The sequence below is a fragment of the Cibotium barometz genome, chromosome 43, assembly GCF_041138505.1.
Source record: "Cibotium barometz isolate CiBa-2024 chromosome 43, ASM4113850v1, whole genome shotgun sequence".
Classification (NCBI taxonomy): Eukaryota; Viridiplantae; Streptophyta; class Polypodiopsida; order Cyatheales; family Cibotiaceae; genus Cibotium; species Cibotium barometz.
The window spans coordinates 33837921-33858052 of record NC_141088.1 but is presented as its reverse complement, the minus strand read 5'-3'; the positions used below and the strand labels follow the sequence as shown (position 1 = coordinate 33858052).

Sequence of the window (20132 nt, the reverse complement as noted above, 5' to 3'; positions counted from 1 at the left end):
CTCTCTCACACACACACACACACACACACACACACACACACACACACACACACATCATAAGCCAAAATCTTGTGTCCAATGTGGATCTTAGTCGAGGTTTCACACCAGGCGCCCGAACGCCGGGTGAAACTGCTCAATTCTTGAACCTATAAACCCTTTCGCGCATTTTTCAAGCGTCTGCAAATACCCACGTGAGAAAAAGCCACTCACGTTGGGGGGGGGGAGATTGTACCCAATCTCGTGTTCTTGATCTTTCATGCTTTTGATTCATGCTCTTGATTTATGCTATGATGTTATGGTTTAATAGCTTAAGATCAAGATCCCCTTTAGATTTCAATGTTTACAAGTAAGATTGGCAAATTCAAGAATTATAAACCTATTTGAAGAATATAATTTTTGAATTTAGTTAGACAATTACAAGATGAAGATCAATAACAAATCCCCATAATTTATCAAGCTATTCACAGTAATGTAAGTGATTATTTTTTAATCTTAAGTTGATAAGAATTTTCATTTCGACCTAATCCATTTTTAGAATAAGACTTGTAATCTAGATTTGAGGATACAGAAAAGTTGTGTCAGAATGAAAGTTTCGGAGGGAATAGCTACTCCATCTCAAACTTCTGTCCTTATGGTAGTGTCATGTGGAATTAATCTATGGTATGGGACATTAGATTGGTTTCACATGGCTACACCAAACGCATCTATGTCTTCTACTTTCACCAACCCGGTGTTTGTATGTGGAAGGTACCTTTGTGGAATGGGACACTTAGATCCGTTTCACATGCGTTCACTTGTTTGGTTTAAGCCATCCACTCATTGACTGCGCAACTGAGGATAGTTGCTTCCCAACAGGGGGGACTGTTATGATCCATGTTATTTGATGGATGATAGTCATGCTCATTTATTATTTGATGGGGACGCCCGAGTATTTTTACTAGTCAATAATGGATGGATTTCCATGTGTGGGTGGACTCCCATGTGTATTTGGTGACATTTTGGTATTTGATTTATATTTTTTATGATGATGCCTATTTCTCATGAACGCGTTAGGATTGATTGATGCAATGTCAATTGATTATTACTGACATGGTTTATGTTTATGAGTTTGGGTGATGAGGGGTGCAAGGGTACCAACTTAGGTGTTGCACAGTGCGAGGGTACCGATTTACGTGTCGCACGGATGGTGGATTGAGCCGTGGTGTGTGGATAGATCTCATTATTATTATATTCACAATATTTTTTGGCTGTATGATGGTATTTGATATTGTTTTGACATCATTGTGATGTGTGTGTGTGCACGCGTCAATTTATTGTACAGTGTGCGTGTGAGCACTAGTTGATTTATTTTGTAATGTGCATATGTGCACAAGTTAGATTATTTTGTAATGTGCATATGTGCACAAGTTAGATTATTGTATTAGAAAATTGTGCAAACCTTAGAAGGCTTGAGGACAAAGGCTAATTAAATGGCAAAGTCCAAATATGGATGTGTACTCTATTTTTTGGCTCAAAGCCTACTTTTGGAATATATCACAAATACCCACACAAGAAGAAGCCACTCACATTGGGGGGGGGAGATTGTACCCAGTTGTGTGTTCTTGATCTTTAATGCTTTTGATTCATGCTCTTGATTTATGCTATGATGTTATGGTTTAATTTTTTTTATTATTGAATTTGTGGAATAATTTAATCTCCATGTACCATGGTCTTGTAAACAGACGTCTCTATATTTTATCACTTAAAGAGCATGTGTTTTAGCTGGCTACAGAGCAGTTTAATGCTACCTCACCAAGGCCATGCATTTTTAAAAACATTTTTGCTCTCCAAACCAAGAAATTATGGTCGAGGCAAGGATGGCCCTTATATTGTTGGTGTTGGGGGCAATCATAGTGTGTAAAAAGATGTGCACCTTTGGGAACTCTGTGGGGTGAGGAGGCTCTAAGTTTGTTAAAGACCCTTCTAAGGTGCCATAATGTTGTTTTCCAATATCATTAATTTTGGAGCGAAGATATCTTTTAAGTGTGAGATCTTTGTCAACATCACAGAAATAGCAAGTCGTGATATATGACATGCTAGCCTCTTTCTTTCACTTGGGGAGTGCAGGAAAAGAGGTCATGTCTCTCTCTCTCTCTCTCTCTCATGCGGTGAGTACAACATTCTTAACATTGCTCCAGTCCCTCCCTCCCTCCCTCCCTCCCCCCCCCTCTCTTTCTCTCTCTCTCACTCTCACACACACACACACACACACACACATCATAAGCCAAAATCTTGTGTCCAATGTGGATCTTAGTCGAGGTTTCACACCAGGCGCCCGAACGCCGAGTGAAACTGCTCAATTCTTGAACCTATAAACCCTTTCGCGCGCGTCTGCATTTCCAGACCTTTCTTTCCTGTGCAAAGCAAAGCGGAAGGGAGAGATGGCGCTGGCCTTCGACGAGTTTGGGCGGCCCTTCATCATTATTAGGGAGCAGGAGCAGAAGTCGCGGGTGCGCGGCCTGGATGCGCAGAAGGCCAACATCATGGCCGCCAAGTCTGTAGCCAGAATCTTGCGCACCTCTCTTGGCCCCAAGGGCATGGACAAAATGCTTCAGAGCCCCGACGGCGATGTGACCATCAGTAGGTTTCTGATCTCCTAAATACTTGTTTTGCTGTTGAAGTTAACTGTGATCTACCTTAACCTGCTCTTTTAGGTTCTTTGATGCTACCCTAAGTTACATCTAATAGTCTCGTATGCTTGTCTGCTTTAGCTGCTTGACATGAGAAGGGTCAGCGCATTTTCTTTTCAAGGTAAGTCTCCCTCACTCACCCAATTACTATGAAAGGGTACCACCCTTCCAAATATTTTTCCATTCAAGGCAGTGTACGAGCCGGAAGACGAGTCCCTCCCCACAAGGGAACCAGTTGGAGTGCACCGCCTGCACAGTTGTTAGGAGAACCATGCTTTGGAGCAGAGCCACGATCTTTTATGTCCATGGCTGCCAATTTCCCTGCACTACAGATGATGAGTCTTTGGATGATTGCCAAAAGTGGAGAGCACCTGGCGATTTTTGATGACGGCCAATGTGTGGCTAATGCGCGGGTGTGGCTAACACCATGTTCACCTGCCTGGTACACATGTGAACCCCTTGTTGCCAGGTGGGTGTTTCAAACCCACGACCTCTCATTGAGTGTAGTGGGCTCCAACCATTAAGCTATTGCCTCGGGGATGATCAGCATATTTTAGTCTTGAATGTTAGTAGAGAGAAAATATGTCATAGCCCTCTCCAACATGTTCTAAAAGAACTACATAAATTTTATAACCAAGCTGTACCTCTTTTTCACACGAATTCTTAACACTTCGGCCTGCCAAAGATCAGAGCACATTTTAGATAGAGTAGTACGCTTACTGACAAAGTTGCCAATTTAAGATTACTTGGGGAAGCCCCAGACATGTGCGGTGGCTTTCAAAGGTTTCCCCTCCCCTCCTTGCCCACAACAATTCAGATGACTTAGATTGTAGGATGTCTCATGTTTGCTGTGATGTAATGACCTTGTTTCTTATGCCAACTACACAACTTAGAGATGGCAAGTCTAGTAATCATGCTTAGGCTCTGGTGTAGTGTGCATAACATACAGTAGTGGGTTGTGGTAATGTTACTCAATTGTGCTCAGGCTCTTGTGTGGTGTGCATAACATGCACGTATTAATGTTGCCCAATCACAGCATTTGATTATTAACTGTAGATTTTTCTCACACACACTATATATTCAATTACATGAAATTCTTCAAATTGTTACCCCTTTGTTTTAACCCCTCCCGTTTCTCTCACAGGCATGCCATTTTCAATTCCCCTAACCAGTATTTACTATTGGTCTCTACCGGACCGGACATCTAGAAATATTGTGTGAGGCAAGGATGACTACGCTTGGCTTTCAAGGGCCAAAGGTTTTGCGAAAATAGATCCAATGAGCTGTAAACAGCCTAAGTAGGTTATTGACATTTGCAAACATGCAGATACATGGACATGACCTGCACTTCCTGAGAAACTGGTTATGAGTCGGATGTCGAAAAAGACTAGCCAGTTATGAGGAGGGCTTTCCTTGTGAGTGTTTAGTGGGTAATAAGACACATCAAGTATGGATAGTATGCACTAAGAATCGGTGGTGGGTTTGCAGTGTGTTTATAGGATAATAGGGATCCCTACTGGTGTGTTTCAAATTTAAGACATGGTACACAGTAGGATTTTGTGAATGCGCAGAACTGTATGGACAGTATGCACTTTGGATTGGTGGGTCGGTTTGCAGCATGTCAATAGGATAATCTATGACAGCTTTAAGTTATGTATGAACTTTGGATTGGTGGGTCGGTCAATAGGATAATCTATGGCAGCTTTAAGTTATCTTAGAGGTCCATACTGGTGTGTTTCACATTTAGGACATGGTACACAGTAGGATTTGTCAATGTGCAGAACTGTTTGCTAACGCACGTGCATATAGTAACTAGTTGTATACTTTTCTCTGCAATCTCTGTCTTGGTTTTTAATCCCCAATGTTTCTTTGTTTGTCATATGGTGGTTACTTCATAGCAAATGATGGAGCCACTATTTTGGAGCAAATGGATGTGGAGAATCAAATCGGGAAGTTAATGGTGGAACTATCAAGGAGTCAAGATTATGAGATAGGTGATGGGACAACGGGAGTGGTGGTAACAGCTGGTGCATTGCTTGAGCAGGCAGAGCTGCTTTTAGATCGAGGTATTCACCCTATTCGAATTGCAGAAGGTTATGAGATGGCTTCAAAGATAGCTGTTGATCATCTTTCCAATATTGCCCAAAAGTTCGAGTTCAGTTCATCAGATATCGAACCTCTAGTGCAGCCATGTATGACTACATTGTCCTCCAAGATGTATGGCTTCTCTCCTTGTTCTTTTGGTTATGTGAGTGGCATTAGTGTAAGGCTCTAAAGTATGCCCTATTTTCTGGCCCCTTCATATATGTATGTATGTATACAAGTGCAAGGTCATGCTTTATCTTTACAAGAATGCTGACTGTATGATTGTTGTGTTGTAGTGTAAATCGGTGTAAACGCAGTCTTGCTGAAATTGCAGTTAAAGCAGTGCTAGCTGTGGCTGATCTGGAAAGAAAGGATGTAAATCTCGACCTTATCAAAGTTGAAGGCAAGGTTGGAGGCAAGCTTGAAGATACAGAACTTGTGGATGGGATTATTGTGGACAAGGACATGAGCCATCCTCAAATGCCCAAGAGAATTGAAAATGCAAAGATTGCCATCTTGACCTGCCCCTTTGAACCCCCTAAGCCTAAAACCAAACATAAAGTGGACATTGATACAGTTGAAAAGTTTGAGTCTTTAAGAGAACAAGAGAAGAAGTATTTCGATGACATGGTGCAGCTGTGTAAGGTGTGGGTGCCTTCAACACCTTGTTATTAATGTGTTGTGAATAATGATAAGTCTATGTGGCTTAAAAAAATAAATTGCACATAGGTCTTTTTTCTCATTTAAATAAGAGGACCAAATCTTGAAGAAGGGCATGGTAACTATAGCTTAGGAGAGGGCGGTTTTGGACATGGGGACAAAACCTGGACCTCAATGAGGTAAAGTGGGTGGTAGGGTGCAAGCTCAGCAGTCCCAGAAACAGGGCAGTGCTTACTTGTAGGCCCTGGCCTTCCCTGACTAGTCGTAGTAGGTCTATGACTAGGAGATGTGTCTCCTTCCCCACTGCTCTAGACAGAAATGTGCATCACTCCCTTCCTGCCACCCACTTATCCCCCACAGCGAAGCTCGTGTGGATGCCAACACTTCTCCCAACTGCCTGAGCCTCCAGATTTTCTCATGAATGTCTGCTTTGCCTGAATCAGGAAAACTCTCACGAGAGTTGTGGTTCTACTAGTTGGCTGCCCAGCTTTCCTTTAAATGCACCTCCAAGTGCTTCCACACATTCCCAAATAGGCAACCATGCGTGCAGGACAAGTTGTGTGTGTGCCTAGTTGGTCTGTGCAGCACCGGCTTCTTAATCACACCCATTAGTGGACTTGGTGTGCATGCTTGAAGACTAGGTGCACATGCTTGTTGACTTGCTGTGTATTGCAAGCACCTGAAGTTGCAGACAGCTCTGCTGTACAACTACTGATAGTACAGGCCACTAATACAGCAGCCTCTTTCCTTACATAAGGACAACTGAATGCATGCCCAATTATGTTTTTTGATAACTCAATCGAATTGAATGTATGTATGTACCTCTCTCTACATATATTGAATGTATGTATGTATCTCATATATGTGTGTGTGTGTGGAGAGAGAGAATGAGAGAGAGAGGGGGGGGTGCTAACCTGTTTATTGGGAAAAATGTGTTTAGGATGCTGGTGCCACTTTAGTTATCTGCCAATGGGGTTTTGATGATGAGGCAAATCACTTGTTGATGAATCGTGGGTTGCCAGCTGTTCGTTGGGTAGGTGGTGTTGAGTTGGAACTCATTGCAATCGCAACAGGTATGTGTTTGCCTCTTGTGGTTAGTGAGAAGAAAATTACTAGATGTTCTTGTGTAAATTCAGAATTTTTGTGAAGTAGTCATGTAAAAATGTTATGGTTATTAACAGGGGGACGTATTGTCCCGAGGTTTCAAGAGCTCACTCCAGAGAAGCTTGGCAAGGTAGTATATTATCTATGGTACTCATTTTGATTGCAGCCTGCTTGCTTGTTCCCTCTCACTCGCGCCCTCCCTCCCTCTCTCTTATATGTATGGGTTCTATCTTGTGTGCCCAGGCTGGATTGGTGAGGGAGAAAGCTTTTGGAACAACCAAGGATCGTATGCTTTACATTGAACAGTGTGCCAATTCTAGAGCAGTGACAATCTTTATAAGAGGAGGTAAGTGTTCTGTTATAACAGAGTAATGCTTCTTTGCCTAATCTCTTCCTAAGACATGCAGCATCCTCCGTCATTGGATGCATGTGTCATGTGGCTATCATGTAGGGTTAGGGTGAGGGTTTTGTAGAGAATCAACCCATGGTGTTAGCCCTGATCTAAAAAGGTACAAAAGAGGCTATGCATGAATGCAATCAATCAACACAAAGTCACCCAACTAGTTTTGGCCAGCTTAGGTGGCCTTAAGGGGGGAAAAAAAACCCTATCTCCACCACCTACAAAAGCTTTGGGAGAATCAAGGATAGAGGATATCAAGTGCTTTGTAAATCTACAGAAGTTAGGCTGAGAGAATAAAGTTTTCTATTGTCATTCTCTTTCTATTTTGTGTCTATCTTTAGTTTTGTTTGTGCTACATTGACATTGGTATTAGAGCATGGTTTTGCACTATTATCTAACAAAGGTGGTAGAGTGGGTATAACCAATTGTCAACCACACATTTTTTTCATGTTTTGGGGATGATTTAGATAGCCAGTCAGTCTCCAATGCATTATTTGAAGACAAGTAATTTTCATAGGCATCTTTAGAGCTTATGGTTCAGTACAAAGTGCGAAGAAAAGTACCTCGAAGGATGGTGAAAGTTTATGGAGAACCAACTACCATTCTTTGAGCATGAAATTCAATGATGACAAGTTTAGTTTCAACCTCAATTGCTAGATTCAAGTAGAGTTGAGAGAAATATAGGAATTTGCTTAACTTGGGGTTACAACGTAGCAAGACAGAGTGTGTGTAGTAGATCAGGATTTTTAAGGTGGACAACAGCATTTACGGACATCATTGTTGGGTATTAGGGTTTAGTCTTAAAGTTAAACAAGAGGGATTAGCAAGTGGGCGTGAGATAAGCTGAAAGTTTTGGCACATTTAATCATTATGATAATGGTCCTTTTATAGGAGAGACTTTCCTTTACAAGTTGTATACATATGTTGCCACCACATGCCACATGTCAAACTATGATGCCAAGTGTCCCTAAGAGGTGTCACCTACATACATCATTGCTTACATGAGATCCTCTTCAGAGGTTGTTCCCACGCACAAAAGAACCCACACACTAGTCGTTGATCACACACACTAGAACCGCTTTATTTAAACATATAATACTAAATAAATAGGTGCTAGTTTACACAGCCACCTAGCACTTGTTTATTTCCACATTAATCATGGTTTATATTTAACATTCCCCCTATAGTGATAATATGGCTAGAAAGCCCACTCATCATGGACTATTTTTGCTTTTTCATCTGGCTGCATCTTGTTGTCGGAGGTAGAAGTAGCAGAGTTTGCAGAGTCTTCATGAGCTTTCAGCTTTGCAAGTCTCTTCTTTCTTCTTCTTGGTGTTACCTTTTTGTGATGAGGTCACTTTGCCTTTGTCGCTAGAGAAGAAGGCTTGGTCTCCTTTGCTTGCATCACCCTTGGATTTGTTGTTCCTTGGTTGCTTCTCATGGAGAAGTGATCTAATCGGCTCCTCAAAGGATATATATAGGATTGCCGCCTCCTCCCATAAAGAGATTCAGAGAAGTGTAAAAACTTTGATATTACTAAGGTAAGGAATTAAGAATGGTGGTGATCAATTTTTTGTTTCAACTACCTCATCTATATTCCACAGTTGTTCTTTTAGGTCTATTATCTTGATAAAATGATTTGTGATGGAATCACCCTCATTCATGGTCAAGTTGTCCAGCTCCCTCATGAGGCACATGACTCGTGCTTCATTACGAGAATGTAATATGCTCTTGAGGACCACCCAGGTAGCCCTTGGAGAGTTGCAGGATTAGATGTAAGGAATAATGTATTGCTTGACTGAAAGAGCGATCATGGCCATTGCTTGGGCATCACGAACATCTTGTAGTCTTTGATCTTCTGTGCGGTTGTGTTGGAGTACTTGCTTGTAGTTTGGGTCCTCCTTCCTGTTGTGGTTGACGTTACTGTAGAGGTAGTGGTTGCTATTGGGCAGAACGAGGCTCTTGTCCTATCTCCCATAGCCCCTTGGCAATCAAAAGAGTTTTCATCATGACGCTCCATAGTGAGCAGCAGAGATTATCAAGACGATCTTTGGTTGTCATGAATCCGCTAAGCCCATAAAGGTCAAAAATGGGTGCTTTTTTTGACATTCTTACAATAAGAGGATTTATGTGAAGAAACAAGAGAGTCTCCCTCCCTTGAATGGGAACTTTTTATGCACTAGCAAACTTGTGAGAAAGTACGAGAACAAAATTGGATTGTGCACACAAGGCACTGGGATTGAACTCGATGTAAGATGTGATCGCCAAAGTATACCAAAAATAGGATGTATACTTGAGTGAGCAGAACAAAGCTTCGAGATACGTGCATCTATTTATGTCTAATCCAAAAACATATCTCAAAGACGAAGCCTCAACACAAGAAACCAATATCTCAAAGTTTTGCGAGCGATGACAATTGATGTCGATTGAGTGTGGAGACAAGGTCAGGCTCATTGGCAGGGCAAAACCTAAGGCCTTGGATCTGGGCGTGGGTAGGTGGATGAGGTTTGAGCAGAGCTGCCACAAACTGAGCCCGCCACAAACTGAGCCCATTGATGGGTGGAGTAGTCAGATTTTGTAGTTTGCACTAGTGCTGACGGTGAGCTGGGTGGCGGTGTGCACTCTGCATTAGTGCTGACGGCCAATTGGGTGGCGGTGGTGGGCTCTCCACTAGCTCGGTCGAAGATTGTGGTGGAAACGGGCGGCATTCGGCTTTGAACAGGCGGTGATGGCTTTGGCAGAGGCGGCGTTAGTCGAACTGTGAATTGTAATACGAGTTGTTGGGTATGCAATGTTAAACGAGAGTGATTAGCAAGTGGACCCAAGTTAAGCTGAAAGAATAGGCGCACTTAATCATTATGATGATGATTCTTTTATAGGAGAGACTCCCCTTTGCATGCATACATATGCTGCCACCATATATGCCACATGTTAAACTATGATGCCAAGTGTTCTTAAGAGGTGTCACCTACATACATCATTGCTTACATAAGATCCTCTTAAGAGGTTGTTCCCACACACAAAAGAACCCACACACTAGTGGTTGTTCACACACACTAGAACCACTTTATTTAAACCAAGAATACTAAGTAACTAGGTGCTAGTTTATGCAACCACCTAGCACCTATTTATTCCCACATTAATCACTATTAATAATTAACAAGCATTTGGGATAACAGTAGCATTTTTGATGAACTTGGTTGTTTATAAAAATAGCAGATATTGCAATCTTACAAACTTAAAATATACTTAGCTTTTATGTTGGTGGCAAATTTTCCTTGTTCTTTAGTACGAAGAGGAGGTCCTCTTGTTAAAGCCAAATGCTCTCTAAGGTCCAAAGCTGGGTTTCTCCCATAATTCGTTTTTCCTCACGAACAAATAGCCGTCTAGTTCTCAAACTGGGTTTGTGCATAACTTACACAACTAATTGACTCGTGATAAATTTTTTCCCAAATCTTTCGTCGAAATCTCCCAAAGTTTTGGTGGTTGCTTGGCTTAACCACACTAATAGCCTAGTGAATTTCTCGGTCATGACTGCTTTCCTTAGTTAAAAAGAAAGATGTGCTCTAAGATCAATGTAACTGATCTGGGGGTTCATGCACGACTATTAAAGGCATAGAGCAGGATCAACTGGCAAATTACAAGGCTTGCAGGAGGAGGTTCGGAAGAGACAATGCCTTGACAAATCTCTTCACAAAAGATCCATGTGTTTGGTGGGAGGACTATGGGGCAGACACTCCAAAGTTGCAACAGTTGGCCATCAAGATTCTAAGCCAAGCGGTCAGTTCCTCTTGTTTGGAGCACAACTATGGAGCTCATTTAGCCATATCACTTCAAAGAAGCGAAACCGGCTTGGCAATCAAAAGACCAATGATCTATTTTTTTATGAGCGCCAATTTGCGTCTTCTTGAGTGTTGTGAGAACCCCCAATCATGGAAGCACTGTTCAGGGGAGGATGAGAAAGATTCAGAGACAGAGGAGCAGTTCACTTTACTGCCTGACCCAATAGCTAGTTCCAGCGAAGCAGGGGATTGCGGCTCCAATGACTTCCTAGATTATGATGATTTGGGCCCAAATGATGTGCATCTCTCGCAAGTTTGAGTGTACTCATGAGTTCCAAACTTGGCTGATGTATTTGCATTGTACTTTGTATTCTAAATTCAACAAGAAATTGACTCGATCTTGAGGTGTTCGTTATGCAAATTTGAGGAAGTCTGGCTGGTGAGTTTGTAATAACTAGTTTTAGTTTTGTAGTTTAAGTTTTCAAGTATATGCGCCGTTTCCCATCGGCTTCTGTTTCCCACCGATTTTCGTTTCCATTTTTGAGGGGATGGCATTTCTATTCTCGTTTCCTCTTTCTGGTAACTATGGCAAGAAGACCAGAGAAGCCGAAGACTTCTACAGCAACACTTGATAAAGCCTTTTTTGCTGAACTCTCCAATCTATCTCTTGCAGAGATAGATACCCACTGGGCTTTTTAGCCCACTTCTTTTTTTGTGTTTGAATTGGGTTCTTTGCTCAGGCTGTCTCCCAAAATCTGAAAAATAATCTTGGTGTTATGTTTTCCCGCCTAGTTTCTTTTTGTTTTTTCTCTAAGAAATAGATCCTTATTAGCTATATGAAAAACCAGCCAACGGGCTGAAGTACATGCTCACAACCTCCAATAGAGGAAAAACACTGGTGAGGATAGTCCCCTCTCTGGCTGGTCGCTCTTGGAGGGAACTACCTGTTGTGGGGGGGAGTGAAAGGGAGAGCCAAGTGAGGTCACCGGCACTGTCTGAGAAGAAGGGGCCCTACTGCCAAATGTGAAGGAAGGCCTCTCGATGTCTCCACATGTGGTTTGTGGGGTTGGTTTCTTTCCAATAAATGCATTTGGAAATGATGTTATTATGGATATAATGTTGGATTGTCGTGGTTCTTTGGCTTGGGGCCAAATAGACTTATTTGTGCTACCCACTAGGTGGAGATTCGTGCTTACATCAAAACCATGGACACGTGGAGATATACTCTTCTTCGGTATTATTGCTTGGCTGCCATCTGAGCCTCAACATAACTCTGTGAGAGCTATGCACATTTTATTGGTTGTCGTCTCTTGGCCACCACCTGAACTCGTACATTGACAGTACTACGTGCTCCATGATGGGGATTGAAGACAAGATCTAATGTTTATGGATTTTCCCTAAGCCTTACTTCACAAAAATCCATGGACTTGTGCTATCTTTTGAGACCTTGTACATGGCATTTTGGATAACCTGGCATGTTCCATGTGTGGGAACAAGAGAGGCCCTTGAAGCTTGTAACCGACGAATACTCCTTGGCAATATGACATAAATTCCAAGGAGGGGGGAGAGCATTCCGGTCCCAATGTGGTGTCAAATTCTTGTGTGTGCCTATGTTTTAATAGTTCTCTGCTTTGCAATGTGAGGCTCAAGTCTCTTCAAAAGCATGTCCCATCCATTTTCCACCTCCGAATTTGTGTATTGATTGCTTGTTTGAAACTGGGGATCGACCATAAAACGTGCTGCATTCATTGGTGAATGGTACATATCCCATCTATCCTGGCATAGCTTCCTTAAAATTTGGTATTTTTGTTCATTTGGCTCGATGTGCTCCAATTTTTCCACCATCTTGTCCATCCCCTCGACGCTCGTAAATCTTTCCAATGCATGGCCGAAGTGAATTTGTCATCCTGAACAAGTGGATGATTGGCGTTTGCAAAGCTATGATGCATCTCACCTGCTTGCACGAAACAGGGTTTCCAATATGCGACGCACATGCCTTCCCTATAACAGTTCCAGACAAACCATGCCTCTCATACTCATCACTCACCATCAACTGCTTTAGGCTTGTTAAGGGACCCCAACATGAGGAAGTTGTATCCGAAATGAGTGTCTGAATACTAGCGCAATTCTCTAGACGACTTCTTATTAAACTCAGCCAGCAAGAAAGTGTGCTTGTAAATGAAGGATACAATTTGATGATGGGAGCAATCCACTCCAACTTCCCAATGTCCTTGAGAAGATTGTTGAGGTAGTGCGCCATGCATACGGAAAATGTGATATGAGGAAAATCTGTCAGTCAACAATCTGCTAGTTGCCTTGCTCGCATTCTCTCCATTAGCTACAAACTTGATCATCTTCTCTTCACCCACCTCTTGTATGGTTGTTGACCACTCTTGGAAAAGTGCTTTTTCACTCTTCCCTGTCTCGGATGCATTATGCGATGAGATAAAGTAAGATTACCCTTTGGAATAGGCAATGACATCATGAATGGATTTGGACTGATTATCGCTCCACCCATCTGCGATAAGTGTGATGTCATTCTTGTCCGAAGAGGACCTAACAATCTTTGTAGCTGCAGTAACTGTGCCCTTCTCCTTGGCTAGTAAGGTGGTTCTCAATGCCTCTGATGATGGAGGAGTGCAGGTGGATCCATACTTTGCAATCTTGCGCACCATGTCCTTGAAGTAGAAGCTACGAGTAGCCGGAAAGGCAATGGTGTCATGGTAGAAGAAGTGCACAATACTACCATCTACCTCCTCCTTCTTTGGGTCCCATCTACTATGAAGTGTACTCTGCCTTGAATGAATAGTATCCCTTGCCCCCGCTGTTGCTGGTGGTGCTCCAAATGGACTTGCAGTGGGTCAAAAAATGATGGCATTTCACCAAATGAAGACCTAGTGGTTCTAGAGGTTTGTCTTGAAGTGCCCACATATGTGGAAGGATCTACTCCCAACCTTGCTCTCCGAGCCGATGAAGATGGCCGTGTCTCTTTGTCTTTCCGATGAAGCTCCTCTCGTCTTTCATTGGTGATGTGAGTACAGAACGCAATGTCTTGTACATGTTGATGAAGCAGGTGTATCCAAATACGAGTTGCACTACCTGACTTTGTATGGAGACAATATTTGCATGTCCACTTTTTTGCACCTCTTGTTTTGTAGGCTCCCTGTGCTAGTACCTCATCCCACCAAGACCACTCCATAGGTTTGAACTTCTTTGAGGTGGATTGAGACTGATCCATGAAGGCCATGGGTGCAAAGATTGCAAAGAAGAAATGAGGAACATGGGTCACTGCAATGATCAATAAGGACAAGGTGCCACGAGATTCCGAAAAAAGAAAGTAAACAATAGAGCGGGGAGAGTTCGGCGAAGAATAAATTCTTTATTCATTCAACATTAGCAATAGTTTTTGGAAATACAATTTACAACAGGCGACTTTCTACACGGGATTATTGTCCCGATCATCAAGTGTGGCAAGTGCCTCAGTATCAACTAGGGCCACAACAGCAGGTGCTTCTAGAGGCTGTAAGTTTTGCCATATAAATGCTCGTCTTTGAGGGTTTCTTGGGATTCCTTGAAGTAGCAAGCAATCTTCATCATCCCAAAACCACATGGGAGTGCAACGACATCGTCGAGCCTTCTTAGAGATTGCCTTCTGCAATGTCAGGCTCTCTCGAAGAGGCAAAGGGCATCAACAATGAGCTATCTTGATGTATTGTCACTTAGCCACGCATGAACGACAACCACAATGCCGCTCATAGAATGCCATTGGTGCTACTATTCAATGCAGCACAGTAAGAAGAAGAGAGGGATTAATTGAAAAACAAGGTCCATTTATTCTAAGAAAAAAGAGCTTGTTATATAAGAAGAAAACCATGCAATTTAATTAAGATGCTTCTCATCTATTTTATATGGACTTGCTTCAATGGTCATTTAATAAACTTCAATGGTCATTTAAAAAAAACAAGGTCCATTTACAAATATAAAAAACACTTATTATTTAAACTTTTTTGAGTGTGGAGGACGGAGCCGAGAAGTGAATGCGATTGCCTTGCTTCGACTTCGGCCTTGCTTTGCACGGAAAGATAGAGAAGAGGGGAGAGAGACAGGTAAGTGCTTGAGCTTTGGGATTTGATACTCTGCTCTTGGAACTAGTGTGCAAGTACAGAACAAACAAGTACTACAGGCTTATATGGTGATGGAACCTAGTTGTTGTGGATGCCATAGTTACATTTTTGTAACGTTCCCTAAATCAAATCGCAAATCAGCATGTTTGGGGCAATGATAACATTTTTTTTTTCCAACGCACGTCTGTCGTTTGCATTTTTCTTTTAACGTTGGGCGGTGGACAGTGTTTGTTTTTTAAACGGGCCGGGTGCACGCCGTTTTTTAAAATTTTTGGCCCTTTTTTATTTAGCTTGCAAATGTATTTATTTTTTGGCTTTTTTTGCCACATGGTGGGGATCTCACCCGGAAACGGTGTGTTGGGCGGCTATTTCTGCTATTTCCCACGCTTGCTCGTTTTCGCCGTTTCGAAGCGTTTCTAGCATCTTCGAATGGGGAATGGTTTTCCCTCGTTTCAGGAGCCTGTTTCCCTCGTTTCTTGTGACTATGCTTCCTCCTCTGAATTTGCATCTTCTACCACCAAGTTTGCATGGTCCTTTTCTTGTTTCTTGGCCATTTCCTTGAAGCTCTCGTCTTCAGAATGGCTCAGCTTTCTGCAACAGGTGCATTTCATTGCCTTGCCTTTGAATTTGCCATCGGGAGAGTGATGGGAGTCCCCTCCCACTGCTGCCTCGGCTCTCGTGAGGGCAGCTATGATTCCATCTCTCCGTATCTGTGTGGCCTCGTCGGAGTTAGTACTGCATTGTATTTCTATTCCTAGCCTTCGAGGAGACCCCATACAGCAACGCGTGGAGTATTCTAGCCTCCCAGGCCAATGCTTCATGTGCAAATAGATGGGTCACTTAGCTAGAGCTTGCTCTCGGCCGCAGTCCAGGAGATTGCCTCCGATGGTTCTCCCCCCCCCCCGCTGCGGTTCTCGTGTTGACCCTCACCAGGGGGTAGAGAGAGGGGCAGGCCCTCAGGCAAGAGAGCACCAAGCCCCGACTTCGGGTGGCCCAGATGACGGTGAGTTGGATTGTGCACGGGCCGCCAGACGACCACCATAGTCCAGCGCTGTCGTCGAGCACGCCAGGTTGGCAGATCTTAGGAGGATTTGGTTTTGTCAGAGAACTGTTACGAGCATTTATTCTAGCATGTTCTCGTTGGTGACGCGCCCTCTCCAATCCCGGAGCTGGCCCCTCCGGCCCCACCAGTATGAAGTGCCCTCTCTAGTCCCGGAGTGGGCTCTTTCGGCCCCACTAGTATGGCGGCCGATTCCTTGTCGAGATTCCCCTCCCTACCCTTCTTTCTTTGCCATTGGGACCTCATGGAAGGTGGCCTTCGAGCTGCCTTCAATGAGATTATGATTACAGGTGCCATGCCAGAGAGGCTCTCAGCGGGCCAAACCAGCAGGGTTGCTTCAACCATTGCCCGTTCTTGAGGGTCCGTTCACGACATTTCGATGGATTTTGTTGGACCTCTTCTTGCATCTACTGGATATCGGAATACTCAGTGTATGACGATAGTTGACAGGTTCAATGAATTTTGTATGCTTATGCCATGCAAGCAGACGGCCACAGCAGAAGATATAGCTCGGCTCTTTCTCAGACATTGGTACCCAGTTTTTGGTTTGCCACGGACCATTACTTCAGATCGGAACCCAAAGTTTACATCTCACTGCTGGCGAGCTCTGTTTGACAACTTTGGTACCAAATTGCGTGCATTCCATCTCCAGACCGATGGCAAACAGAGATTTACAATCAGTTGGCTTTCGATTCGCTTAAAGCGTACTGCCATGATCAGCAGTCTAAGTGGGAGCTTCGTCTCCCGTTGGTACAGGCGATTCTCAATGACACTCACTCATCTAGTGTTGGCAGAACTCCGTACGAGACAACCTTTGGTCGAAGATTGTCATCTCTTCTCACGAGGATGATCTCTCCTTCCTTAACAAGATGGCATAAACTTTTTTAGCCATCATTGAGTTCGTCAAAGAGCGTCTTACTAAAGCTTAGGAGGCTTACACTAGACAGGCAAACAAGTCATGGAGAGACGTCAATTTCAAAGAAGGTGAATGGGTTTATTTAAGGATCATGAAGCAAAGACTAAAGCAAGTGGGCAAGTGCTGTCCAAAGTTATCCTTTAGAAGTTTTGGTCCTTTTCCCATCATAAAGAAGATGAGTGACGTCACCATGCAACTCAGATTGCGAGACAGTTGGACGATGCACAATGTCTTCCATGTCTCTTGGTTAAAGCCTTATATTGGACCTTCATTGCAGAATGTTCCAGAAGAAGTTCAAAGATCGAGGGACCCATGAAGCCATTTCGCTAGATGAAGAATTTTTCTTGGAGTATCCACAATTATTGGCGGACAACCTCGAAGCTATGGACCTGCTGCCAAGCTAAGCAGGAGGGAATGTCACTTGCACCCACGCATTGTGGTACAGGGTGACAAACTGGCTCATCAACAGTGCAAGATTCATGTACAAAAGTGGTACCTTTTAGGGTTTATTTGTCGTATGCTGTGACCCCTTTGTGAGCCTAGTTCGGGACATGTCAGGCACGAGCGACGTAGGTCAGTCTCCCAGTGTCAGGTAAGTCCTCTTAACCCAATGTGGAGAATTCAGCAAGTGTTAATCATTCAGGAGCATGTAGAGGTCAGCCATAGCAGTAGTTGTACTTCATATAGAGGGGGCCAGCCCTAAGGCCAGCCCCAAGGCAGCTCCAAGTGGTGGCTAGCCTTGCAAGAGGTAGCCAAACCCCTTGCCATGCTCACAAGACCCTGTCGGCCAGACCATGTGAGGTCTTGGGCTCCTATCGGCTAGGACAGGCAGCCAGCCGACCAGCCAATTAATCAAACAACATCCAACCAAATGATTGCAGCAGTGACTAGCATTAAATGCTAGTCGTGAGCAGTTTGCTGCAGTCGACTGGCATTTAATGCTAGTCATGAGCATTTTCTGCCAGCCGACCAGCAGTTGGAGCAGCCAATTGGCTTCCCTTGGTCATATAAAAAGGCAGGTACAGTTCAGTCCTAAAATATTCAGTGAGAGAATTCAGAGATCAACATCAGCACTCAAGCATGTATGCTTAAGCCTGTGCCTGTGCATACCTTCAGCCTACATGTGCTCTCAGCCCAAGGCATAGAAGCTCAGTCTCTTCAGGAGTTTGCAGCACACCTTCCCTCAGTCCTCGGACCGGTGTTTACTCTCGAAGATAGCTTCATAGATGCCTAAAGCCTATGCACAGTTCTGCCCAACGTTTGGTCGCTTTGTCCTTGTAGTTGGCGGTCAATCAGTTAGTTTGTCTGCTCAGTCTTGTGGACACAGTTCGGCTTGTTTACAGTTCTCCAAAAGATGAAATAAAGCAAATACTGTTGCTTGTAGGAGGGGGCCCTTAAATGGGTAATTCGGGACTCCATCTGGTGTCGGCTCTACTACATCTATTTTCAGTTTCATGTATGCTGTTTTAAAGGATTGCTAAACTCACTAAACTCAGGTTTAAAGAAAAGGCCCTGTTGTTTCACACGGTCCTAGCTTAGCGCTTGCTACAAATAGATTGGAGATCCGGCAGTGCAGACCCATCACTCTCCTTGGGACAGCCTATAAGATATTGGCCAAGGCCATCAGCAAGAGACTTCAGCCTTTTCTCCCAGACTTGATCCATGACACTCAAGCTGGCTTTGTTCAGGATAGGAGCATCTTGGACAGCATTTTTACCATCTGGGAGGTGATAGCTTCGACCTCATCGTGCTTCTCCTAGATTTTGAGAACGCATATTATAGGGTGGATTGGCCCTTTCTGGAGGGCACGATGAGCTAGATGGGATTCCCCATGGAGTGGATTCATGGGGTTACAGGACTCTACTCAGCCTCGCATAGCTAGGTCCTCATTTAGGGGGCCCGAGGTGGCAGATTTTCCCTTTCCCGCTCGGTTCGGCAAGGCTGTCCATTGGCACCTTACTTGTTTCTTTTCGTCGTCGAGGCCATCAACAGTTTTCTCTCTACCCAAGAGACCGAGCTCTAGGGATTGCATTTTCCCCTCCGTATGCAGGAGGAGTTGCTTGATTTAGAGTTTGTAGATGACACAGTAGCCTTCCTTTCAGGGGATGTTGGGAATCTCTAGAGATTCGGGGATTGAGATTTTCTGTCGTGCATCAAGAGCGCAGATCAACTAGCACAAGTCGTGTGGTTTTTGGGTAGGTTCAACACCCGCCTTGACTTGGAGACTAGTTAAGGCTTTCCAGTGGATCCCAAGGGTCACTCCCGTTCGCTATCTCGGTTGCTAGGTTGGCATTGATATCTCTCCCGATCAGCAACTCAATCCGCTCAGGGAGGCTCTCCCTAGCAGGCAGAGTGGTGGTGGTTGTTGGAGGAGAATGACTCAAACACAAGAGCTTTAGCCAAGGAAGGGCAGAGGAGATAGAGAAGAGTGAGAGTGAGAGAGAGAGAGAGAACTCACACAATGCTCAAGAATATCTTGATTGTCTTGATGAGGCTCAAGGGAGACCTCGTATTTATAGTGATACAAGGGTATGGGCGGGCGCCCAACTTATGGGGCGCCCGGCGGACCAAATACAAAGAATGCCGTTACAAGGCCCAAATGGGGGCCAAATGTACAAGTAAATATATGGCCGCGAAGCTCTCGAAAAGAGCTACGCGATGATCAAGGTCCGGAGGCGAAACTGGGACTTTATACCCAACAACCTCCCACTTAAAGGGCCAGTGAAGCTCCTCTAAGCTATGTAACTCCCACCCGCTGTAGACACATATCAAGCTGTGCTTTTGGCAAACTTTTGGTGAGAGCATCTGCAGGGTTCTCATGAGTGCCAATCTTGACCAAACTGACCAAACCATCATCTAGCACCTGTCTGATGAAGTGGTACCGTACATCAATGTGTTTGGTACGAGCATGAAACATGGCATTCTTAGCCAGGTATATGGCACTCTGGCTATCACAACCAAGGACCGGAGCCCTCTCTGGCAATCCAAACTCTGTGCCAAGGCGTGCTAACCAAATGGCCTCCTTAGAAGCCTCTGTGACGGAGATGTACTCGGCCTCAGTAGTAGAAAGTGCTACTATCCTCTGGAGTCTAGAGCACCAAGAAACAGCACCACCTGCAAGAGTATAGATGTACCCACTAGTAGACTTGCGGGTATCAGAATCACCTGCCATGTCTGAATCACAATAACCCTGCACCTCAAGTGGACCTTTACCATACATAAGGCATTTCTTCTGTGTCCCCTTCAAGTACCTCAAAATAGACTTTATAGCATCCCAATGTGCTTTGCCCGGGTTGGACATAAAACGACTGACTACTCCCACTGAATGAGCA

The 20132-nt window shown here is 44.0% G+C and overlaps 1 protein-coding gene across 1 annotated transcript in view; it reads left to right on the top strand.

Moving 5' to 3' along the window:
• The first annotated feature begins 2095 nt into the window (after positions 1–2095).
• Positions 2096–20132, top strand: part of LOC147613855 (T-complex protein 1 subunit epsilon) — a 28281-nt gene continuing 10244 nt past the window's right edge. The window contains exons 1-6 of the mRNA XM_086781830.1: positions 2096–2619; positions 4568–4886; positions 5051–5399; positions 6355–6487; positions 6596–6648; positions 6762–6864. Of these exons, the coding sequence (XP_086637956.1) occupies positions 2421–2619; positions 4568–4886; positions 5051–5399; positions 6355–6487; positions 6596–6648; positions 6762–6864 (1156 nt within the window). The 5' untranslated portion in view covers positions 2096–2420. The remainder of the gene's footprint in view (positions 2620–4567; positions 4887–5050; positions 5400–6354; positions 6488–6595; positions 6649–6761; positions 6865–20132) is intronic.